Consider the following 26,097-nt stretch of genomic DNA (forward strand, 5'->3'; position numbering starts at 1 on the left):
CGATCCTTCCGCTACGCAAACAGGACCCCCCATTCCACATACTCAACATTTACTGTCCCCCAAAGCTACCAAATGTTACATTCGCAGATGTCTTCAGCCGAGCTTTGAAGGTCGCGAATCGGGATCCCCTCATAATCGTTGGGGACTTTAATGCTCCCAGCACCTTATGGGGGTACACACGTGAAGAGAAACGCGGACGCAAGTTGGCGGAGCTTGTTTCCACACTGGGCCTTACTCTTCACACGGATCCCGCGCAACCCACTCGTATAGGTAACTCCGTTACACGCGATACGTGTCCGGACCTCACCTTTACGAAAAATATTCCCTATGCAGATTGGAGGAACACAGAGGAATCCCTCGGTAGCGACCACTGCATAATTACCACGACAATCCATACCAAGCCACTCACAAGACCACAGGCCAATGCAAAACTACCCGACTGGACCAAATTTAGGAGCAGCTACACCAATCCTCAATCGATAATGGACCAAGGATACTCAACGTGGTCCCAACACCTAGTATCCCACTTGAAATCAGTCGAGCAAAATGTTCAACTCTCAGAGGCGAGCCCGGCGGTGGATAACCACCTCCTCCACCTCTGGGAGGCACGACACAGCCTAGTCCGCCGCTGGCGTCGTCAAAAACACACTCGGAAACTCAAAATTCGCATCGCGGATATCACCCAACAGGCGGCACAATACGCCGCCCAACTCGCCGACTCCAATTGGGTGCACCCCTGCAACACTGCAGCTCGGCAAATGTCGAGTCGGAGTACGTGGCGCCTCTTCCGCGCCCTTATTGATCCGGCACAAACCCGTACTGAGACACAAAAACAGCTTCAAAGGGCTATACATAACTTCACTGGAGACACGGCCAAACTGGCCGATGCGCTCCGCGACAAATATTTGAGTATACACCAGGATCCCCGTGGTCAGGCGTACTCGTATGCAGGTTCCGAGAACGCGGATTTGGATCAACTGTTCCAGCTCCATGACCTAAAAGCGGCCCTGGCTAAAATGAAGCGAGGTACAGCACCACGCCGGGACAAGGTGACGGTAAAGCTTCTTGCCAACCTCCCAGATCCCGCTTACGAAACTCTCCTCGATTACTTCAACACTATCTGGATTGGAAGCACACCACTCCCCATATATTGGAAAACGGCACTAGTAACTTTGTTTCCCAAGCCAGGTAAAGCCATTAACACCGACAACCTCCGGCCCATCTCCCTCACTTCGTGTGTGGGGAAGCTGATGGAGACTATGGTCCGCGACAGATTGTCGGCTTTCCTGGAACAGCAAAACATTTTCGCAGACACCATGTACGGTTTCCGCCCACACCGGTCCGCACAAGATGTCCTGTTGCAACTTCACAAGGAGATTCTCGACCCCGTCGAGCACCCCAGCAATGATAAAGTAGTCGTCGCACTTGACCTGCGGGGGGCTTTCGACAATGTGACCCACGAGATCATCCTATCCCACTTGTCGCAAACAGACTGTGGGCGCAATACTTTCAATTATATCAAACAATTCCTTACAGATCGCCAATCCTATATCCGGCTGCAAGACACAGAATATGGCCCCTATCAACTTGGCACACGAGGGACCCCACAGGGAGCTGTCCTCTCGCCATTACTATTTAATCTGGCCATGATGAAGCTCCCTACCCAGCTGGCAGAGGTCGCCGGTGTGCAGCACGCTCTGTATGCGGACGACATCACCCTCTGGGCAACACAACAATCGGTTGGAGACATCGAGACCAACCTGCAACAAGCGGCAGCTATTGTGGACGAATACGCTCGTCGCTGTGGTCTTGAATGCTCCCCGAGCAAATCGGAATTTGTGCACATACGCCCCAACTCAAAGTGCACAACCAAAATTGCCCTTTCCCTACTTAGCGGACCGATACCTGAACACGAGGAGATCCGGGTTCTGGGGCTTTTCATTCATCATAGGCGCAAGATAGACACTACCCTAAACAAGCTACGTAAGGTGGGGGACCAGGTGGGTCGGATGCTCCGCCGGGTGTCCAATAAAAGGGGGGGACTACGATGCAAAGATGCCCTGCGGCTGGCCAATGCATTCGTGACCAGCCGGATTTTATATTCGGCTCCCTACCTCCACCTACGCAAATGCGATGAGAATGCCTTAGAAGTCGTTCTCCGCAAGATTTATAAGAGAGCGCTCGACCTCCCCATAACGACGTCCAACAAGCGTCTCCTCGGTCTGGGGATGACCAACACCTTTGGGGAGTTACGAGAAGCTCATCTTAACAATCAATACTTGCGCCTAAGCAAAACACCTGCGGGGAGCCGCCTTCTGACCCGCTTACACATATCCTACGCAACACATACAGAAGAACGGGTCCGCATCCCTGAAGCCTGGCGCTTTGCACTCCAGGTGCGACCCCTTCCGAAGAACATGACTGCAGACACCCATGATGTCGCCGTCTCGCGCGGGCGGAGGCTATTTCTCAACAATATGGCCATAAGCCAGGTGTCTTCTATGTGGATGCGGCCGGCCCACACCATGGGGGTTGGTACACGGCGGCCGTCATCCACCAAAACACTACAGTTCAGGGCCTTACTTTCCGTGCCCCAAACATTACATTTGCGGAAGAGATCGCCATTGCACTGGCCGCCGCAGATCCAGAGTCCCGAGTCGTTATTACGGACTCCAGGGGCGCCTGCCGCAATATTGAGCAAGGGTATATTCCAGACCGTGCTTTCAAAATTCTCCACGCATGCGAATACACAGGGTTTCCGACCCATCGTACCATCGTGTGGGCTCCCGCTCATGCGGGTCTTGAGGGGAACGAGGCAGCCGACGCTGCCGCCCGAGCGCTTACTCACCGGGCGTCGCCTCATCCGCAGCCTGATCCGGAATTCAATTTCAATCCGGCCATCACCTTTAAAGAGATCACCTCTCTTTATCAAAATTTTCATGGTCTGTATCCCCCTCCCTTTAAAGGCCTCACCAGGGTGGAGGAGCGCTGGCTTCTCCGCCTCTATACCAATACTGTACTGTGCCCGGCAGTACTTAAGCACTTCAATTCTTCTTTCTCGGGCGCGTGCCCACACTGTGAGGCGGAGTTTTCGGACACCTACCACATGGTGTGGGCATGCCCTTCCAATCCTGTCTACCCACCCCTCCTCCACCCCACTCGAGAGGACTGGGAAGCTGCCCTGCGCGGCTGCTTCGAACTCCATGCCCAACAGGCATGGGTGGCTAGAGCCCAGGCTGCTGCGGAAGCTACAGGGATCCCGGACTAGGGATCCCTCCTAGTGTTTGTAAGGGGCGGGCCCTTCCGGCTCGCCCCGTCGACCTCTCACTGTAAATAGAAATAAAAGTTTTCCTCCTGCTCCTCTACGCACTTTAGACAGTCAAAGTGCCCCCTGAATTTTTTTTGTCGCTTCGTTCTTTCGTTGTTGCCTCTCTTTATCGCTCTCTATAACGACTAGAATCGACTGGTCGATTGGTTGCGACTAAGAGAAAGGATGAAAAGGAAAGCGCACGGGCCTGATGACTGGCTCAAGCCGAGCCACCATCGCTGCTACGTGCAGATAGAAGAGAGTTTAAGGATAAGAGGAAAGAGAAAAATAGAAAAGAGGCGCGTCGCAACAACCGCGTCCGCCGGAACGGACGCTGGCTGAAAAAACAGATAAGCGGCCGTGGCCCCGAGGGCCACAGCCTCCTTAGAATCCACAGAGGCGAAGCACATATATTTATACCCCCCCCCCAGGTGACCCCTCCTCTCCCTCTACCCCAGCGGAGCATATCTGGTGGAGCGAGCGGCGACAGCAGCGGCGCCGCCGGCGGCGCCGTCTGTTGGAGCGCGGCTGCGGCGTTGCTAGGAAACGTCGGCTTGACTTCGTTCGTGGGCCGCGGCATACGGCTTAAGTGCGACCTCTCAACGAGTTGAGCTGGCTGGCGTAGGGTTGCTTTCCTAACAAAAGGAAACACTGCTCTTGTAGCGAGAGCTACACTACGCCAGCAGCTTCGTGAGGTCCTCCCCCGCGGGATTCGAGCACCTTACCACTTGGGAGGCTTGGGAGACCCTGCTGCGCTCCGAGGACCCGGCCAAGCAAGCCATCGCCACATGCCGGGCTGCCAGCGTCATGAGCCTCCGAGACATGAACTTTTGAGTGCAGTGGGACCGTGCGGGCGCCCAATGACCTGCGTGTCCCAAACTCCCCTGTTCCAAATAAAATTTTCCACCAGGGGTAATCTGCTCGGCAAAGAATCGACGGCTTAGGACAGTCGCTCTACACAGGCGCGCACCTCAGTGTCGGTTTCGTTCCCGAATACTTCGTAGTCCTCCTAGCGTCTGTAGAAATATAGCCTCAGAATGTGGATTCACTAAAGTATTTCATTGGAAGATATTTAAATATAGTGAAATATGTCCATTTTCAGCATGAATACTTCCTTTGTATCAGGGTGGACTGCATCAATATTTTATGACTTGACGTAGATAACATACTAGTGCACTGTGCGCAGCCTAATCAACTTATGTTCATTAGTTGATTTTTTATTGCATGTTCAGTTCGGAGATTCCCGTAATACAGTTTCACGATCTTCAAATTGGAATGGCAAAGAAAAATGAACTAGCGAAGTTAGTTCAACTAAACTTCGCACAGTGCACTAGTATGTTTTCCCTCCAAGCGATACGGATATACATACTGGGTACCTCTATACACAGCAGATACGGCTGCCCACAATAGCCCCAATTTGCTACATTTAAAAAGCTGCCGTCCAATTACAGTTCGACGAAGGTGCATTCTTAGGCCATATGATACTAGATAAACATTTATTCTATACATAGCACAAATCAAACTGTCCTAACTGAATTGTTCCTCAGAATTGTTCTCTGACACAGGTCAGATCCCCGAACCTACAAGCATTGTTACCTGCGATACCGCCTCTTGTGCACTTGATAATTCATATACCCTATATTGGTGTGTATCGATTGACGGAGTGTACATAGTGACAGATCGTTCGAATGATGCCGAAATTGTGCTGTCTGAACGAGAAAACGCGAAGAATGCTCGGATGCCTATAGCCTCAAATGGAGCATACGCTCAGCTGGACCCCGCCTTACTGCGGTAGCCTTTGAAGAGTCATGGGAGCAAGAACTGTCCGGCCTCATCGTTTGTGCGAAGCCTCCAGCTGTAAGTCACGGCTGGTCGTGGTTAGAGGGACTTTCCTCTCAATCTGCCAGCCGTCCCCCGCACTTCCCTCCCATACCACCTATTCTCTTTTAGTTGAGTGGAAGAAAACGCCCTACAATTGATGGCACAGCAGGCCAAACACAAAAATGTAGGAGTAATCTTTGACGAACACCTTAAGTGGTCTGACCATATTCAATATCCTACAAATAACTTATCAAAAACTTTAGGTGTCATATGTCGATGTCGCGATATACTACCCGTAGCAGTTAAGAAACTGATATACCATGCATTATTTAACTCTCAAATTAAGTACTGCCACTTAGTCTGGGGTACCGCAGCCCGTACACATATTAACCACATTCTCATCTTGCAGAGAAAGGTCATCCGTAATATTTCCTCCGCCGATTACATGACATACCATCGTTATTTATCCTACACAATATTATACCAATAAACAAAATGTTGGAGTACAACGTCCTGCTTCTGATGAAATCCACGAACTCCCCCGCAGCAAATTCCTCCTCAAACTTGCATCCTTACAAAAAAATAGGCCCACCCAGGTATACACATCAAAGAAACAAATGGTCGGTAGACTCGCACAAACTATGGGAGGCAAATGATGCGATTCCTAGTTCCTAACACACTTAATTCAAATGGTGGTGTGGGAATGCCGGCTGTAAAAGAAATGTTTTTATGAAACATTTTCTCAGTCGTATGGATGATGACAGCTTTTTCTCCTATCACTTTGTGTACATGCTTGTACATCCTCACTGTGTCTCTTCACAAACAGAGAATTCTACCTCGCTATTTCTATTCTCTCATAGTGAACATCATATTTTGTTCTTATGTCTGTCGCTTAGAACTATTTAGTAGCGTTGTGTTCTAGGTGTCTAATTATGATTTCATTTATTGTTCTTCTTGCCTGTTATATTGTGTCATGTTCAATTTGACTTAATTGGTAAAAAAAAACCTTACATGTTTGCCTCTTGCGTTCGAAATTGCAGTGCTCAGTCAAATGGACCCTGTGCTTTAATATGTCCGAATTCTGTATGCCCTGCTGCCTTGTAATGGGTCCCGGGCCTAGTCAAGCTACTCTGAAGTAGCTTTTTGCCTAGGGGCCTTTTTCTCTTTTAGAGAAATAAAGAATATGTGTATATATGTATGTATGTATGTATGTATGTATGTATGTATGTATGTATGTATGTATGTATGTATGTATGTATGTATGTATGTATGTATGTATGTATGTATGTATGTATGTATGTAAGTATGTATGTATGTATGTATGTATGTATGTATGTATGTATGTATGTATGTATGTATGTATGTATGTATGTATGTGTAGTATGTAATAAAAGACGCGATTATGGCTAGAAATGGAACAGCAATTAATAGAAACACTGACTTGAAGCAGGATCACCATCATCATCAGCCTGACTACTCCCACTGCAGGGCAAAGGCCTCTCCCATGTCCCTCCAATTCACCCAGTGAGTTGCCAGTTGCGGCGACCGTATCCCCGCAAACTTCTCAATCTCATCCGCCGACCTAACTTTTTGCCGCCCCCTGCTATGCTTGCCTTCTCTTGGAATCCACTCCGTTACTCTTAAGGACCAGCGGTCATCTTGCCTTCGCATTACATTCCCTGCCCAGGCCCATTTCTTCCTCTTGATTTCGACTAGGATGCCATTAACCAGTGTTTGTTCCCTCACCCACTCTTCCCGCTTCCGGTCTCTCAACGTTACATCTATCATACAGGTGGAACCTTAAGCAGGATACGAATAGAATTTTAGTTACAACTCGAATATATTTCCGAGTGCGAGTAAAGTGCTACCGCATACTCCCCCCCCCCCCCCATCAATGTCGTTGATCTCCCCTAATTATTTCATTTTGTGCTTGTCGACTTCGATTTATTATTCTGGTGACAATGTAGAGCTTGTTGAAACAAGGGCTGCAATTTAAAAAGTTGACCTTTACATGCACCTTAGAAAAACCGAACCCTAGGCGCGAAGCTCGCGCATAGCGCATTTATCTATGTCTAACCTTCAACCTCAAATAGAAGAGCACCTGAAGTACCACAAAGCTTAAGTTTTGCTGATTTCGTTTACCACTGTGCCCGTACCTAGCACATTGTTACACGCGGCAGCTGTTTACATCATTTTCGCAGGGAGGTTACAAAGTTCTCAGTAAGCCTTTGTTTGTATTGAGCGCATACGTGTCGTTCAGAGTTTCTATTGGGGTCTTGTTGCAGAAATTCAAGGCAATTCAACGCAAACACCACGACGGAAAATCAATTATAGCACTCGGCGTTTACGACTACGACGTCAAAAATGCGTACAGTACCTTCACAGCGCAGTTCAAATGGGCCGTCGAGTGAGTACACAAGCATTGAGGCCGGCGTGTCTCTCTTTACTATTTTCATAGCCGGTGTGCCTCGCTGGTTGGGAGACCAGGTGTAAGTGTTCTTTTGGATGTAACGGAGCGCTATTTGAAGTGTTGCTCTATTGGAAACGTTCGTGAGAGTTGACGGGAGAGGCCGTCGGGGAGAGAGATGGTCTCGATACGGTACTAAACCTCTGAAGAATGGCGCCTTAGCCGTTCCGCATCTCAGCTGTTCACCATCTTCCCCATCTCCTCTCCTAATTAAAGCAACGTAGCAGGCTAGGCGTCGACCTTATAATGGCTTAAACAACGAAGAGGTCCTCGCCTCACTCGGGTGGGCTGCATTTGATCGAATTACATAATTACATTACATCGAATTACATTTGATCGAATTTCTGGTATAAGTGACGAAACATAGAATGCCAAACGCGGTTCTTTCAAGAAATCTTGGAAGTGTGACCGGTGTAGCAAGGGTTCACGAAGCGATGACTCGGAGAGCCCCAACTGAGACAGCTTCTTAGCTGCGCACTTGCTAGCAATTCAGACCAAACTCGATACTCTCCTAGCTCTCCCTAAACTGGTAGACGCACTTGACTCCCGCGTGAAGTCCCCGTCAGACAAGTTCGATGAATTTCAGGATCGTCTTCAAATTCAAGAGCAAGCGACAAAAAAACTGGCCAAACGCATGGATCAGATAGAAAAGGCCGACTCTTCCAGTGAACTGCAACAGATAATGCAAGATGTTGATAACCTGGAGTGGCGTAGCCGTCGCAACAACATTGAATTTCACGGCAATCCTGAAACTGAGAACGAGAACTTGCTCGAAAAAGTAAATGAATTAGCCCCTAGACTGGACATTCAGCCACTAACTAAGCAAGATATCACCGCGCTACATCGGCTTCCAGCGAAACAAGGCAGAACACGGGGCATCATTGCTCGCTTCGTCAGTCATGAACATCGTGACGCCTGGCTGGCAAAGCGACAGACACTAAGGAATGAACCTGGTGAGATGTTTATGTGCGAAAACATGACAAGGCTTTCCCGTAGTCTTCTGACAAAAACGAAGGAATGGGCGAAGAACGCAGGCTACGCTTTCGTATGGCACACGAACGGAAAAGTGCTAGTTCGAAAGAAGAGCGGTGATAATGCTGTGGTGATTCGCACGGTTCAGGATCTTGATGATCTGCAGTGACTATTCTTGGCAAGTTTGTTTTTCTTTGAAATTTTTCTTCCACAATGAAAAACCTGCCCACACTTTCAGTTTTTCATCTTAATGCCAGGAGTTTACGTAACAAGTATGATGAAGTAATTTCTTGTTTGTCGGAACCGAATCATTTCTATGACATCATTTGTTTTACAGAGACTTGGTTCTCATGTCATGACGAGTGTTTTTCACTTTCCGGATATGATGTTGTATCTGCATGTCGCTGTAGGAGGCGTGGTGGTGGTATCGCTGTATACATGCGATCAAAGCACTATAAAGCACTGTAAAGCACTATAAAGTACTTCCGGAGTTCAAGATAATTGGCGATAATTATGAATGCATAGTTATACAGTATCGTGGTATGATTTTTTCTACCGTCCTCCATCAGGTGTTCTCAGTGACTTTATGCAGTTTACTGAAAAGATACTTGAACTCAGTGTTCAGCTGAAGTCTGAAAGCGCTCTTGTGGGTGATTTGAACCTGAATGCTGCCCTTGGCAATCAAGCCTACTTACAATTCAAAGAGTTATACGAGTCTTATGGTTGCTTTAACGTAATCACCACACCGACAAGAATTACACCAAGTTCCCAAAGTATTCTTGATCTCTGCGTTACAAGTTTCCCTCGTGAGAATGTAAAATCAGGCACCCTGGTCTGCAGTTTAAGCGATCATTTGCCAATATATTGTGTGTTACCCTGCAAACACACAGTCGCCCCCGAACACAAAGTATTAATTAGAGATTACTCCGAATACAATGTTAACAAGTTTAGGGACATGATGACAAATGTTGACTGGAACATAATTTTGGAGCTCTCGAACCCCGATGCCGCTTACGACGCTTTCCTTTCATGCTTTGTATCTGCTTATAACACATGTTTTCCCCTCAAGCCCCGAAAAAAGAACAAAAAGTACGAAAGCCCTGGATTTCTCGTGAACTGTTTCAAAGAATCAAACAGAAAAACAGACTTTTCCAAACATTCTTGCAAACAAAAGATGAAAGTGACTTTCATGCATTCAAGAAAGTACGAAATCTGCTAAATTCAGACTTAAAAAAAGCAAAGCTCGAATACTACACACATAAATTTACACAGGTGAACGGTAATACACGACTGGTATGGCAAACCATGAGGGAGTTAATCTATAAGAATGCAGAAACAAAAAAGTGAACTTTCGGAATGCCGATCTGTCTGAAGCAGAGGTTGCAAACCTGTTTAATGAGCACTTTCTTGCTGCTGGTGCTCCTTTAGCCGACGCAACAAATGCACCTTCTTCTACACCTTGGGAAAATTATGTCACTGCAAGCAATCCGAATACAATATTTTTGTCCCCCACTGATTTCAGCGAGGTGCAAGATATAATTATGTCTCTAAAAGACGGTTGTGCATCTGGCACTGATGAGATCAGACCAAAACCACTGAAGGCTGTGAGTCAAATAGTTAGTACTCCTATTGCACACATCTGCAATCTTATAATGGAAAAGGGAGTTTTCCCAGCCAAAATGAAACTTGCTCGTGTGACGGCTATACATAAAGGAGGCTCTTTCGATGACGTGAACAATTACAGGCCGATCACTGTGCTTTCTGTATTTTCCCAAATAGCTGAGCATATTATAAACAAAAGACTTGTTGGATTTCTAACCTCGCAAAATATTATCGTAAGGCAACAGTTCGGCTTCCAGAAAAACAAATCGCCAGAAACAGCACTACTTGGAATAAAAGATGAAATTCTGCACAATATCGAAAACAAGGCACTAACTCTGGGTATATTCCTCGATTTTAGAAAAGCGTTCGACAGTGTACAACATGATATACTAATAAAAAAGCTTCAGCATTACGGTGTCAGGGGTATAGCTGGTACTCTCCTCATGAGTTATTTAACTTCACGTGAGCAGTTTACTGTCATCAATGGTGTATGTCCAGAGACAAACACTGTTGTATGGTGTACCACAAGGGTCGATCCTAGGGCCAGTCTTATTTCTCATCTATATTAATGATATTGTAAATATACAAATATACCGGGTGCCTCGAATTTGGTTTTATATGCGGACGACACCAATGTGTTCTTTTCGGATAGGGATTTAGATGCGCTGTTCAGGGAGGCAAACAATTGGATGTTGGGCTTAACCTCATGGCTGGGAAGTAACCGGCTCTTATTAAACGTAAACAAAACAAAGTATGTACTCTTTCGCTCCAAAGGTACTGAAATGTATACAATTCCATGTTTAAAATTTAATGGCCTGGACATACAACAGTCTTCTACTACCAGATTTCTAGGTGTGACATTCCACGAAAATCTCTTATGGAATGCTCACATCCACACACTTAGAACTGATCTCTCTCGTGCCTTAGGCATCTTAAACAGACTGAGGTGTTACCTACCAGCTTCTATCAAACGACTGGTGTACTACTCCCTTATACATTCACGTTTTAGCTATTGCTCTCTTGTGTGGCAAACCACGACGAAAACAAATTTAGATTCCCTACTATCAGTACAAAAAAGAGCAATACGCGCTATTAGTAACTTAGAGCTGTCCTCTAGTTGTGCGCCCTACTATAGATCGCATGGCATACTCCAAATGCCTCAGTTCTACAAATACAGACTAAGCCTGGAAGTTTACCGCCAATACCGGTCGGATAATCTACCTTTGAAACAAAATACCAGGAAAAAAGAAGTGTGTACGATTTAAGAAAGAGCATCATAGTCAAGCCCCGAGCTCGAACAAACTATGGACATCAAAGATTAAGCTGTCAGATAGCAGGTTTATTAAACAGCTATTCCGTCATTCATGACCTATTAACCGAAAATCTTTCATTAAGCAGGTTTAAGAAAACACTGAAGGGATTATTCATAAAGGAAGACTAGTGTGTTATGTTTTCATGTTTTTCTTCTTGTTTTCAACTTTATGTTCGATGTGCTTCAAGTTCGATAGTTTACATGTATTTTATGTTTGGAAGTGTTTTGTTAACATGTATTGCTAGTAGAAGTTGGTGCACTTATTCTTGTACTCCGTTCCTGTACATATTTTTGCACTGTAAAAAAATATAAGGGGGTTGGGGGATACAGTTTCATCTAAGACATTTCTCTGCATGTAAACTCTGTTGAAACTCTGCATGAGTGTCAAACCGCTGCTTGCCACAGGGTGGCGTGACCTCGTCAGACACTTTTCCGCCTTTTGCCACGTCCCCCAAGACAATTGTTTTGTATTATTGTCTTGGATAAAAAATGATTGGTTGATTGATGTATGCACAGCAGGCGCTGCAATGAGACACAAAAGGAGATCATCTGTGGGACTCATTTCGGAGGAAGGCAGGGCAAGAGAAATGAGGTGTCCCTGGCTGCCAGAGCCCTGCAGGAGGTTGCAGCAATCCTCAACAGCGCCGTCATTGCACGGGAAGAAGATGTTGCGCAAAATGAGACCTAACAACCAATGACGCATTGTTCCAAAAAAAGTTTAAACCTGCGCGTTTAAACACAACATTACTTTAAAGGGAAACTGCATAGTATGTTTTAGAAATCAACGAGCTTAAGATGGTCGAATGTGTGAAACTTGGAGGCAAAGCATGCGAAGCCTTTTTGGGCTAGCACTTGAAATAGTGAAGTAACCGCCGATTAAAATCTGGACGCCCTTCAAGCTTCTGCGCAGCGCACAACGCCAAGTGGGTGGCGCATGATCACGTCATCGAAGGTAACGCCACATTTCCAACGCACAAACGCCTGCTTTGAAGGAAAAAACCAACGCCACCGAGGGCGAACCCCACTGAGAGTTGTTTGGCAGCGCCCAATGCGTCCGGGCAGGGTGTGGCTGACGACAGCGTTAATTTGAAATCATACCTTCCGTGACGTCACGCTCAGTTTTCCTGCGTTCCTCCGGTGAATTGAGAAGCGCGAATTTCAATTGTCGATTACGTCACTATTTTAAATGCTAGTGCAAAAACACTTGGCATGCTTTACCTACAGTTTACATAGATTTGAATCCTTGAATAGCGCGAAATTGTCAAAAAAGAGCTGCAACTACCCTTTAATGGAAGTGCGCCCTGGCGGCAAGAACGCGCCAGAATTTATTTCTTGCAGCGTTCATAACGATACTCGGTACAAGAGTTATCTCAGACGATCTTTGTTGCAGATAAATTTCGTCTGGACTTCTTCACCTGCTGGTGGCATGGCATGATTAGACCTTATACAGGGTTATTAGACATTATACAGGTTTTTGTTACAAAAGCCTTAAGTGATGTTTATATTATAAATGTATATTTATAAGATAGCGGCGGTCGAACTTGGTCTTTCTCGCGCAGTTGGTACATTTGATGCCGCAGATGAAGGTATCTTGGTTTTGGCGACAATACCGCACAGAGTGGCTCTATTTTATAATTAGGCAATGCTGGAAAGACAACCAAACGAGCTTTGAAACGCGTATATTTGCAATTCGATATTTGTAACCAGACTACCAATTAGGAAAAATAAAAACAGCGCTCTCGTTTGATTTTGACGGCTGACAATTTCACAATGTACCCTAGACCCCTAACATCAAAAATGAAAAGTTTATTAAGTTAATTATTCTTGTAAATGTGGTTCGTAATGAGGTATGCAATGTCGTCTTGGCTGTACAGTACAGCTCAACAGATCACACCGGCACATATTGAACAGTTTTTAAAGTAAGAATCTTTGAATGTTAAAAAAGCACCTATGTATAGCAATGGCTGCCATAGTGGTTAGCAAGAATTGAAATAAAGGCTGCGCAGTAAGTGATGTCGAGGATTTCGATTTGTAGTGAGAGCAATAGCTCCGTAAAATGTCGCTACTGCAGTTCTAATGCGTAAGCAGTACCGGTGGCACATGACGAAACTGCCTTCGTCGTCTGTGTTAAGCCTCGCTCCAATAGTCCCACCAATGTCCCCACCTCAAGTGCACCCCTTATAGCGCTAAAAACCATCCACCTTGGAGCCCAGGTGGTCGAAATTTCCGGAGCCCTTCACTACGGCGTCCCTCATAGCCTGAATTGCTTCGGGACGTTAAACCCCAATAAACCAAATCAACCTTGAACTTACATCCAAAAGGTCTCGGGCCATTCGAAGCCAATGCAGCACTGGAACGAAAAAGCGAATATGAAATCGAATCCAATGTCGCAGTGTGAAAAGGCACGTCGCTTCCAGAAGCATCACACGCAAGCCACCTACCCGCCATTTCCTCATAGCTAGGGGCCTCCTAGCACACCCACCGCCACCCTCCTGCCATTTTCGACCATACCTCCACCTTCCAGAAGTACGGACCACTTCTGCCACCTCTTCACTCCAGAAATATTCTTTCGTGTGTGCGAAGCTTCGGCTTAGAGTAAAAGCATCAAAGCGATCGTCGAAAGTAAATCTCTGGAGGAGAAATTCTAGAGACCCGTGTACTGTGCGATGTCAGTGCACGTTAAAGACCCCCAGCTGGTCGAAATTTCCGGAGCCCTCCACTACGGCGTCTCTCATAGCCTCAGTCGCTTTGGGACGTTAAACCCCACAAAAACCACAAACGAAAGTAAATCCAACTGCAGCAGCTTCCTCGCGTCAAGTTTTCTGTTCGTCCTCACACTCTCTTCAATAGGATGCCTTAAGGCCGGCCATGAAGTGGAAAACAGTTCGGTGGCGTCGGCGTCCACAGTACCGGGGATCGTGCGGGGATCGGTGTCTGTGTGAAGCCTCCACATGCTAGTGCACCTTTGAACACACGACACAAGCACCACAGCTATTTGGCCCAATAATGGAAATGGCTGGTTTCACTGTGGTTCTTTGTAGGACCGGCCTTTGCCAATATGTTTCCCCATGTGGGGCCGATCAGCGGTGCTGCTTGGGAGCTGTGTGTGTACCACTGCAGGGAAACATAACGCGAATGCTCGCGCCCGTTGCTTCAACTGACGTTAGCGCGGGGGATCGCTTGCATCTAGGTCCGAGACCTTGCCAGAGCAGCCGCTGTCGTAAGCCCCGCGAGCATATCCAGCAACATGGACTCAAACTCGGCGGAAGCACTCCATGACGCTAACTTCAGTCCAAGCCGCGCGCTTGTTCATGTCTTAACTTTTGCACGTTCTGGTGAATACAGATAGCTAAAGGTATGATAATAGAAATTCCCGTGTAACTTTACGTGACGATATTCTACGCCTGCACAGACGGCGTCACCACTTGCTTCAGTGAAAATATTTTACTCATCTGACATCACACAGTGACCGTTAACATTGTCACGTGAGTTCTCACGTCCTCCATCATTTGCGAGGGGCCGTGGCAAGATGCGTGCGTCGGCTGAACCCTGTGCTGGACGGAATCGATGCATACGATACTGAAATTTTTCCTTCAGTAATCAGATTATGTCAGTTTCAGAGAGGGCTTTCCGGCTGTAAAATCTTCCCATATTCCTACAAAGAATTTCTCCTGGTAACTGTTAAAAACAGCACAATACTGGCAGGAAACTGTTATGATCAAAGAGCTGATTCGTGAAGTGTACCGCGTGTGGCACCTGTGGTCAGGCCTTCTGTTCTGGGAGGCTTCAAAACGGTGCCCGAATGGGTGAGGGGCATTGCCCTCTCCACATGATGCCAGGGAAGTCGACAGTATTATAGTTTAGTGAAAGGGTGCGAAGTATGAAGAATGGTCTGAAATTTAGAAAGATGCACTTCCGCAATTGACTTTAACAGATTTTATTCAAATTCTCCGTTAAGCGCTTAAAACCTGGGCGTGCTTAGGGTTTCCTTCTGCACAAAGTTCATTTCTCTGTCTGCCCCAATTCGCACTTTCATTCTACAGCGCAAAGAACGGACCCTTTAACCGATACATGCCCAGCGTCCTCTATGCAGGGCATTGCTTTTTGCCAAGCAACTTGAAAAGTTATTGTCTAAAAGCTTGCACCCGTTAGGGTAGGTTTAACGGAGTTTGATTCTTTCCTGTCAATTAGTTTGACTCTGTGCGTTCAAATTTTTACGTTGTATGCCATTCTTATTAGAACGCTATTTTTGGAATTCTATCCCATCTACTATATTGCAATCCTGCAAGAAAAACAATTTTGGCTGAATGTGATCAGGAAACCATCCTGCGAGATGAGTAATATTATCTTAAAGTCGATGTCAAATGTTTGAAGCTATACCACGCGTAAGAAGCAGAGAATTTGCCTTGTACGCTATAGTGTAAGACTGATGAAAAGTGCATGCTTAGAAAAATATTTCCACCGATAAAAGTTAAAAAATATATATGTAAAACTATCGTTCTTTTCTGCAAATTTTTTTATTTTGCGGCACATGTGGGTCAGCTACAAGATCCACGCCCCAATCAATTCATGCTGAGTGCTTCGTTGTGCTTGAAACTGTTCTAGTCTTGAATTTCTTATTTGCCACTGTCGAAAACTCTAAACTGCAACCTTGCGGCCAAGTTTTCATATATATATATATATATATATATATATATATATATATATATATATATATACTGCGAAGAAAAACTTTCTCGACTGCTGTTTATAATTTAAGTAAAAGCAGGAAAGCAGGAACCTCGCTTTATATCCAAATATTTATTAGGTCGACGTTTCGGCCAAAAGCTGGCCTTCATCAGGACTGAGAATGAAGGTATTGCACATGGTTTTAAAAGGGGAAGCAGAAAGAAGGGGAAGGGAAAAAAAGCGGGAGGAGAGAGGGAGGGGTGGTGGGGTTGAAAGCAGGGGCGAAAAAAATATACATCAGAAAGCCGCGGTGGCCAGGGGAAAAACAAAAAAAAAGGCGAAAGCCGGCATGTGCAGGCACGTAATTCGGCATGACCTGAGGAGACGCAGACCGGTGGCTTTCTTATCTGCATGGAGGCTGTTGCTTCGAGGAAGTAAGGTGGATGGTATTTGTTGGGGGGAAGTGTTGGTGCGCGATGGGGGGGGGGGGGATTTCATCAGGTCTCTGGCCTCTGAAGGGCGTACAGGATTCAGAAGTTTTCATTTATACCGGCCTGCAGTGTGTTAAATTTTAAAATAAAGTATCACTCCCGTTTTTCTGCTCACGGTGGCTGTGAAAACCGCTCTGTAGCAGCGTAACCCTCAGCTTGTCGAACTCGTCATTTTTTTGGCTAAGGTGCTTCGACAGAGGGAGGTCAGGAAGGGATTTCGCTTGAGCACGATGCTTACTAAATCTCATTCGGAATGAATTCTCGGTGTGACCGATGTATTGCATTGATACCTGCCACATTTGAGCATGTGCACAACCTTGCTGCTGTCACAAATCAAATTTCTCCGAATGGAGTGTTTGAAGTTCGAATGTGTGCTTTGAGCTAGCGTTGTTGTCTGCATATGCTTCCAAAGTTTACACCGATTTTTTCCGTAAGGTAGGCAGCCTCCATACGTTCGTCTACTGATAGCAGAGTGAACTACCCAATTTTGTCAATTTTTGGTTAGCCTGTACGTAACACACGGAACTGTTGGGAAAATATTGGAGAGCCGATCACTTTGCTCGATGATGTTGATGTGTTTTCTTAATTTTTGATGTTTGGAAGGTTACTTGCGAAAGTTAGGATGAGGTTGGAGCGCTGGTCGTTTGGGGCTGCTGAAAGAGTTCATTACGATTTATTGTGTCAGCCTATTTAATCGCGTCATCAATAATAGAGAGCGGATAGCGTTGATTATGTAGAACCGCCCGCATACCATCAGAATTTTCCACAATGTCCTCCGAACGTGAGCAGATTCTCTTGGACCTTCTTTCTTGCTTGCACTTTTAAAACCATGCGCAATACCTTCACACTCAGTCCTGATGAAAGCCAGCTCCTGGCCGCAACGTCGACCTAAGAAATGTTTCGATATGAAGCGATGTTCCTCCTTTTATTTAACTATATATATATAGCTTTCTTGGACAAAAATTTTAAATATTTGAATGTTCTAAGATATGGTTATCGAAATATTGAGACCGTTGGTCCATTCTTCTGATATGTAGCGATATATTTATTTGAAAGTGTTTCCGATGGTCGTATCTAACGGTTAAGACTGCCATGGAAAACCAATATGGAGCACTTTTCAGAATATCACGTCCGGTAATAGAAAAAAATACAATACTGGCGTCGGGTGACCTGCAGATATTTTGACTATTATAGTGAAATCTTACATTAAAAGAAAAAAATCTTTCATGGAAGGTTTCTGGTTAAAAACGCTCTTGTCCAAAGTGGCTGGGCGCGATAATTTTTGGTCGTACACGTTGTGTTTTTCAAGAACTTGCTGTCTGATGAAATGCGCTTTGTTACCGCTGCTTGCTTAGTTATAGAATCGCAAAAACAAACCAAACAAGTGATGGTATTACCACTTTTATTGCCACTGCAGTGGTTTCTCCACAACATCCTGAGTGCAACATGTTAGAAAGCTATTTGCTCACGCTTTGGTGTTCCGCTACGGTACGACGAATTGGCTCGTTGCGGACTATGGCTCCTCTCGACTCTGTGTGTAATTGGCGCTAAGGTAATCGCAATGCCGCAAAGAACATTTCTCTTTTCGTCTTCATTCAGGAACACCCAGGCGGATACCGTGATTGCCCTGAGTTCCACGGGATGGCAACAGAGCACTTCGGAGTGCTATGCTGCGGCGCCGAGTGCTTACGCTGCCCGCGATACGTACCCTGACCGGCAGAAAATTTGGGCTGCGAGATACCCGGACATAGTAAGTTATAAGTCAGTGCTCTCCTCCATGCTGGTCGCAGCTAATAAGTTGGGTTTCTTGGTTGTTGGTTCGAAATCTGTGAGAAACGTTTGTGCGGAGGGTCGATTAAAACACACCCTAAGACAAAAAAGGCTCTACAAACCTTTCAAGGGCCTCTGAAACGACTTTAAAGCAGGGCTTAGAGGAACGAGAACATCATAATGAATCACCCTGCTTCGTCCTGTAAAAAGGTTTGACCTTTGCTATGTATCACACGCTCCCGCCCCGCAATCAGGCGTGGTGGGCTGCACATTATACAGAGGCTTGCACATACCTATATAGCATTGATACTACGTGAAGATGCCTTGTTATTAAGAGGTATATCGGAGAAGGATTGGAAAAAATTCCAGTGAAGAAAATAAAGGGAAAACTCATATTAGAACTCTACATCACCACCTAAGGCACATGCAGAACCGCTCCTAGAGAAGCAACTAAACTTAAGAACGTTGGATAGAGCACCTGATTGCAAAATGCTGCCGGCAGAAATTTCACGCCAAAGTCAGTACTTGCTGTTGCGTGCAAGACAGGCAAACGAGCATATCGAACCGCAGTAAATGAGACCACCGCTTTGTTTCCACAACAATAGGGAATTAGAAAACCGGCAGAGTGTAGTGAGCATCAACATCGTCGAAATAAAACAGACCCGATGGCTGGTGGCTGTGAAGCTAAGTGTACGAGGTCTGTTAGAAAAGTATCCGACCTTTGGCCGTTGAAAAAAAACTTGCATAACTGGAGCGTTGCAAACCTAGTCATCTTTAAAGTAGTCTACTTGGGACTCCACACACTTCTCCCAGCGGTGCTGCCATTGTGGGAAGTATTCCGAAAAGGCCCTTTTCGGAATGGAGTTCAGCTCAGCTGTCGTTGCAGCCATAATGTTCTTCCTTGTCTGAAATCGCGCTCCTTTCAATGGCCTTTTGATTTTGGGAACCAGCCAGAAATCGCAGGGGCCATATCAGGACAGTAAGGAGTCTGTTGAACTACAGGAGTCTGGTTTTTCACCAAACAATCTTATTCGAGTGCGAGGAATGTGCAGGAGCATTGGCGCGATGGGTGCGCCAATTTCCTGTTGACCTCAGCTCCGGGTTCTTGCGCCGCACAGCATCACGTAGGCAACGGAGGACATCCCTGTAGTACTCTTTGGTCATTGTTTGACCCTGTAGAGTGCGTACTCGTGGTCTGCCACACAGAGGGTGTCAAAGAAAGCAGTCAGCATCACTTTCACATTGCTGCGCAATTGGCGGGCCTTCTTAAGTCTTGGTGACGTGGAATGCTTCCACTCTGACGACTGGGATCTGGTTTCCGGGTCGTACCTGTACACCCAAGACTCGTCACTAGTGATTATGATGTTGATGAAGTCGGGGTCACTGTTTGCGGAATCCAGCATGTCCTGTGAGACTTCAACACGAAGCTGCTTTTGCTCCACCGTGAGCAGCTTCGGCACAAATTTCGCCGCAACTCTCTCCATGGCCAAATCTTCGGTGATAATGGAATGTGCGGAGAAATTGCTCATGTCCACCTCTTCCTCAATAGTCACGCGACAGTCCCGCATCAACATAGCGTTCAGTTCGGCAATTACCTGGTCATTTTGGCATGTTGATGGCCGATTGGAGCGTGGCTCGTTCTCCACCGATGTGCGGCCATCTTTAAAACAATTGTAACACTGCTTAAACTGTGTGCTGCTAATAGCATCTTCACCGAAAGCCGTCTGAATATTTCGAATGGTTTCCACTCGGCTGTCGCCAAGTTTATGGCAAAATTTGTTGCAGTAGCGCTGCTCCTTTCACTCCGCCATTTTCCTTGCAATAAAAAAACCCACGAGAGCACTGCACACTGCCTCACTCAAACGCTGCTTCCCAGCGACTGACGTTATCGGCAGGCGGGAAAAAATTCATGCATGCGCATGAAGGTTCAAGGTCGCCTGATGCAAGCGCGCTTGTCTCATATCCATCAGGTGTTCGCAAAAACAAATAAAGTCAGATACTTTTCTAACAGACCTCGTAGATTGGCCAGAGAGCTAAGGACGTGGAAAATTGATCTAGAAAAAGTCGCAAATATATTAATTCATCAACCACATTTTGACCATCACCGCGCCGATGAGAATATGGAAGCTGATCAATTTTTACCCACCATGCTAGCTCCAGCATTTGCGGAGACCGACATCGTGTATGAAGATGGCGCACACCCTACAAGCGAACACATCCAAACGACTGTGCGCGAACAACCTTTGTGTGCGCAGAAACTTCAAGCAGGGAGCCTCATGGCACGGAACATCGTGTACAAGCGAAATATCAAGTTGGGTCTTTCGTTCGAGTTGGGAACACTGTTCTACAGGATGTTCCAAAACAACATGCCACTGGAAGACGTAGCGTTCGCGCAGTGCAAAACATCCACGACTACCCACATGGACGTGGTGGTGAGTGAAAAAAAAAACGATTTTTGTAGACGGTTCGCTTCATATGTAACCGGATCATTTCTCTCGAATCGACTAGTCTCCACGAACCGAACAAGCCTTGTCTGCATGTCTTGCAACCACTGAAGACACAAACACGGAAATAGTAATGCCCCAAAATCCAGGGCAGTACATACTCAAGCAGCGAAGGTAATCGGGCCACCCAGTGTTGCAAACGGATGGTTTCACGTTGGTCCTTTGTAGGACCAGCCTTTGCCGATATGTTTCCAATATTGAACCGATTAACTGTGTTGCTTGGGTAAGGCTCGTATAAGGAGTGCTACTGCTGAATATCGGTCTTCGGCAGACACATGTTTGGAATAGCCAATGGGCGCTCTTCATGGAAGAGGCAGCGGCAGGTACGACACACAGATCTTGAGCCGAAAATACAGGTGCTGGTTCATGGTGCGCACCTGTTTGGCACGAGGAAGGTGAAGCACGTGCAAGCGGGCTGTGTGACGCATTGGGATAACTTCTGCACAGGAAACTGTGAGAAGTTGCATGGCTGATATTGGGAGGCTTAGCATGGATGGGTCTCAATTACAGCTGCATCACCCGATGCCTCTTCCTGCTTCGTGCTTCATTTTGGTGCTAAATAGCACCCCCATGACTAGGAAACACATTCATTAATGAACAGTAAGTCTTTGGCCTCGTTATTTTATCCTGAGTAACGTCTTGTGGCGCTGCTGCCGGACATGAATGGAGAGTAACATATTCAACCGCAAAGCAACAGCGCAAAGGAAAGACGAGCCAGGAAGAGAAACAAAGGCAGGTGCCATGTCTTGGCAAGCAGCAGGCTGGCACAGAATCTTTTTGTGCTGATACTTTAGAACTGAATAACAAGGGCGGTGGAAACATCAATGAAAGCAAAACTGTACTAATAAAAATACTGACTATAAGCAATCAAAAAACCACCAGATGTCAATCCGAAGCCACGTTTTTGGAAGCAGTGCGGGACAATCAACTTTACCTCTGGTCAGTATTTAGAAACTGCATGCTTCGCAGGAGCGTACTGCCGCATTTTTCTGTGCCTAATCATTATCGCGTGCCTGTACTGTATTTCATTATTAACAGGTGCATAGAAGGAAAGATGAACAGCCGCAGCCACTGAGTTCACTGTTGTTTATGGTGTACCTATGTGCGTGAGGTATCCTGTCGCCGCTATGTCAGCGCAGTACTTTGAATCCGTCTTCAAAAATGGCTAGAGGTCAGTTTACATGTGTGCTGCCTTCGGCTGTATTGCACTGTAATGATTTGCACCAGTGGGATAACAGTTGGAAAATTCCTAACGCGCGGAACACACGCGGACTAAGGAATGTCGTGTATTTCACTACGTTAGTAGTGGTACACTCAACGCTGGTTGCAACGCATCCGGATACAACGAGCATCCGTACATAAAGGACGATATCACTAATCTTGTTCGATCCGCGCACATTTTAAATCGCACGTGTGTCCGTCTTTACGTACGCGCTGTAATAAACTATTGGGTGCAGTGGACTAACCGATTTATTTTCTTTAACCACCCGCAAAAAACTGCGTGTTGCTGTTCAAGCGTTAGAGAATCTTTAACATGTGCTAAAATCTTATCAGTGCTTTTTCATTCTTTCCGTGCCAAAATTTTTGTGTTCTTCATGTTTACGTCTCTTAATTTTCTTTTGCCTCTGATGGAGCTCTGATGTAGCGCGAAGATTGCCGCGGCTGCCGGTTGTCGCCGCACAAGCCCATTTGTGGCTTCGGCGCTTCCGTTTCTTTTTATGTTCAGATTATGCTGAATAAAGATTATTATTATTATTGTTATTATTATTATTATTATTATTATTATTATTATTATTATTATTAAATTTGGAGCCAGATTTCGTACTGGGCAAATCTTGAAGCAGACATTTCGGGAGTGTTACAAATCACCGGCAAAAGAAGCATTCTCAACGGGGCCCGCTTCCCTGTCGAGCATGAAGCCTCAAAAGAGGCGTGAATTACGCCATAAAGGAAACCTTATTTCCCCAGTTCTGGCGAAATGCATCATTCATTTCAATTCGCTAGGACGCTTTAAAGCGTGCGACGACCTCATCCCTGCCGGCGTTTGCAGTCTTCCATTCTAGAGGGCAATATCATTTCCTGTCTTTTCGTCTATCACTCACTGTGTTTTTTTTTTATTTTGGAATCATCCCGGCCGCGGCGGTCGCATTTTGATGGGGGCGAAATGCTATAGGTCTGTGTACTGTGTTCTGAGTAAAGAACCCCAGTCGATGGAAATTTCCGGGTCCTTCGACTACAGCTTCTCTGATAGCCTCAGTCGCTTTGGGACGCTAAACCCCATAAAGTTAAACGAAACCGAAATGATAACTAAGGCTTCATGACGTTTCGTAAAAAAAAAAATCAATTTGTGAGAGCAAGTTCGCACGTCGTTCTTGAGCGCATCGCTGCAGTCAAGGGTTTCCTCTGCTCTGCTGAAGACCTGCAACCACGTACTAAGTAGATATCCAGTAAAAACTTAGTGGAGGCAAATAAACAAAGCTTTGTTAAGTTCCGTTGCAAAAGGCTCTGTTATTTCGCATAGAGCATATCGCGGATACAACGGACGTTTTTTAAAGGATCACGCGAGTCTGCTGTAACAAGCGTTGAATAGTATCATCTGGTGAAACTCCTGCTCTGTCGATATGCTTCTAGACCAATGATCAGTCTGTGAAATCAGTTTTGCTCATTGCAATACCTCCTGTACTTATCCTCTCACCGCTATAACAGCCACACTACTATGAACCAATGTGCGAAACTAAGAATTCGCAGCAATCCGCGTCGCTTCCGCACAAGCAACGTGACTGGGTACGTTGCAAATGAACCGTACTTCTGAAATGGGAGTCGATTTTTCCCGTTTGCTACGGGAGTAGGGTTTTTGTTGCGAAAGCATCACTCCGTCAGGCAGAGCGAGACCTCAGGTGACCGCCGTAACTACGCTGACCTTGTTTCAATTGGTCGAAATGGTCGTGACGTCACTGTGCGCGAGTTGTACTTTGGGCCAATTGTACTTTTGTACAGGGCCAATTGTACTTTGGGTAGTAGCCATGCAGCAATTAAAGGGATCGCAGAGTGGTGCTCCTAGTAAGTGGGACTGAGTTTAGTTAATTGCTTAATTAGCCATTTAGCCTAATTAACCTTTCCAGTCAGACCAGGTAAATAAATAGAACCGAATAGGAAAGTGGCCGAGTTAAGGAATCGAACCAGGGTCTCTGGGGTGCGAGACGAGCACGTTAACCACTCCGTCATGCCAGCTCGATGGTTCGGAATGAATGAAGGCGCGTGTAGTGAATACGATCTCTTCGTTCACTCCCATCTTCCTCCCTTCCCGTTACAGCGTGGTTCAAGTGTTATGGGGTTTAAAATGGGGGAGATAAACACGTATTCCCCGTTTAAGCGCGGCTGACTCAGTTCAAAACCGCGCGGACCCCACCCCGTGGTCGCGTACGCTTCTGAGCGCACGCCGACCACGGCGGGCCTTGCTCTGCGGGAACAAAGGAACGACACACTGGCTGACACAAACAAGGCATTTATTGCTATAGCAACAATAACGCCAGCTAGCAACAAAATACACTGAGGAATCTAGGATGTCCGACTCACCAGCACGGCTACGAGCGAACGTCCGCCCACGGTAGGGCAAAGGGATAAACTCCGAGGCCCGACGGAACGAGATGCGGGGTGAACGTTCCTCCCCACGAGGGTTCGCGCCAGCCGGCGCAGAGCGGAGCGGCTCGCGAAACGTCCGCGAGCTATCCCCGGTGCCGAGCAGAAGAGACCTAGCCTTCCCCCGCGCGCGAGCGGCCAAACACGCCATCCGTGGCGCTGCTGTCGCTGCGACGCGAGCGCCCTCCCCTGTTAGCTAGAGTAACCAAACTAAAGGGAGTGCTTTTCGGGGGCAGCTAACAACAGTGGGGTGCAGTGCGGGAAAGTGAACGCAGGGGACGAAGGCGTCCCCACATCCCCCCAACCTTAAATAGACCCACGCGCCTGCAAGTTACATGCTATGGAGGAGTCTCCTGGTCTTCATGCACTTGAGGCAGGTCGTGCAGCGGAGGTCACGCCGACAGCGTGCACGCAGTCTTCCGCGGTATTCCGAAGGCGGCGTGAAGGTCTCCGCTGGGACGACTCGCATGGCCCGCGGACTAAGTGCCCGCAGGCCCGCGAAGAGGAGGGCCGGTTGACCACCGCAGGCCAAGATTCCGCAGTAGTCGCCAGGGCAACAGCAGCCAGAGGTGGCTGCTGTCTGGTCTCGCCACAGCTGCCCCGGATGGATGCGGCGAACAGGATACAGGCCGCTCCGTCGCAGCAGGCGGCAGCGAGACGATGTGCACAGGACAGCAAGCCGCAGTGGCTCCGCTGGATCTGAAAGATTGCCAAAACACACTCCGCATGCCTTTAACGTAGGTCACGGGAGGGGAAACGGCGTACACAAAGGCCTGGTGGCTCAATGCTCAACTCGCTAGCAAAACGTGTCGGGCGGCTGTGCAACGCAAAGTTCGAGTGAACAAAGCCCTTTCTTGAGTTGAACGAGAATGCTCGGTTCATGCGAGGTTAAAAAAAAACAGGCGGCCAGCAAAGTGCGCCCCCTCTCAACACCACGTTCCGGTGGTCGTGTCACTTTTGACATGGCGCAGGCAGCTATGAATAGCCTTAGGCCTCACTACCATAGTGGCGGTCGATGACCCCCAACAAAAGAAAGACCCGAAACGGGTTTCGTGCGCGCAGCCGCGAGGAGACATCAGCATTGTGGGGTGGTCCTCCCCGCTCACTGCACAAAGCAGCTTCTGAGCGATCGGCGCCCACCGTATCGGACGGTGTCGGAACGCCCGGTGCCGAGCTGCAATACCAGCGAGCTCGTAATGGCACCCGTGGCCCCAGGCCACCCGGCTCCCAGAGCTGCGACTCCCAGAGTCGAAAAAGAGACAGCGAGAAAATATATACAGAAAACTCGGACCACCCACGCGGCTTCCGTACTCACTCGCTTCGGGCTCGGCAACTCCGCGGGCGCTAGGCCTCGCGCTCCCTCGATGCGGACCAAGTGGTTCTTGAAGAAACTCCAGGAAGAAAACTTCACAAAAAAAACATGCTGAGCATGTCGAAAAGTTCAAACATGCTGCAGCGCAATACACCTCGCACTCAAGAAAGCATGCCGCAGGTCCTAGCGATCAAAATTCACTCTAGGCCTAGCACTTGTCAAGTCCGGACAA

General features: G+C 47.0%; 1 protein-coding gene across 1 annotated transcript in view; it reads left to right on the top strand.

Moving 5' to 3' along the window:
* The window catches only part of LOC149346785 (uncharacterized), a 63,302-nt gene that overhangs the window by 11,519 nt on the left and 25,686 nt on the right, over nt 1-26,097 (top strand). Inside the window, exons 3-5 of the mRNA XM_089541426.1 lie at nt 7,414-7,535; nt 18,240-18,390; nt 20,666-20,842. Of these exons, the coding sequence (XP_089397552.1) occupies nt 7,414-7,535; nt 18,240-18,390; nt 20,666-20,842 (450 nt within the window). The remainder of the gene's footprint in view (nt 1-7,413; nt 7,536-18,239; nt 18,391-20,665; nt 20,843-26,097) is intronic.

This window comes from Amblyomma mixtum, chromosome 4 (assembly GCF_055824585.1).
Source record: "Amblyomma mixtum isolate Tamu chromosome 4, ASM5582458v1, whole genome shotgun sequence".
NCBI lineage: Eukaryota > Metazoa > Arthropoda > Arachnida > Ixodida > Ixodidae > Amblyomma > Amblyomma mixtum.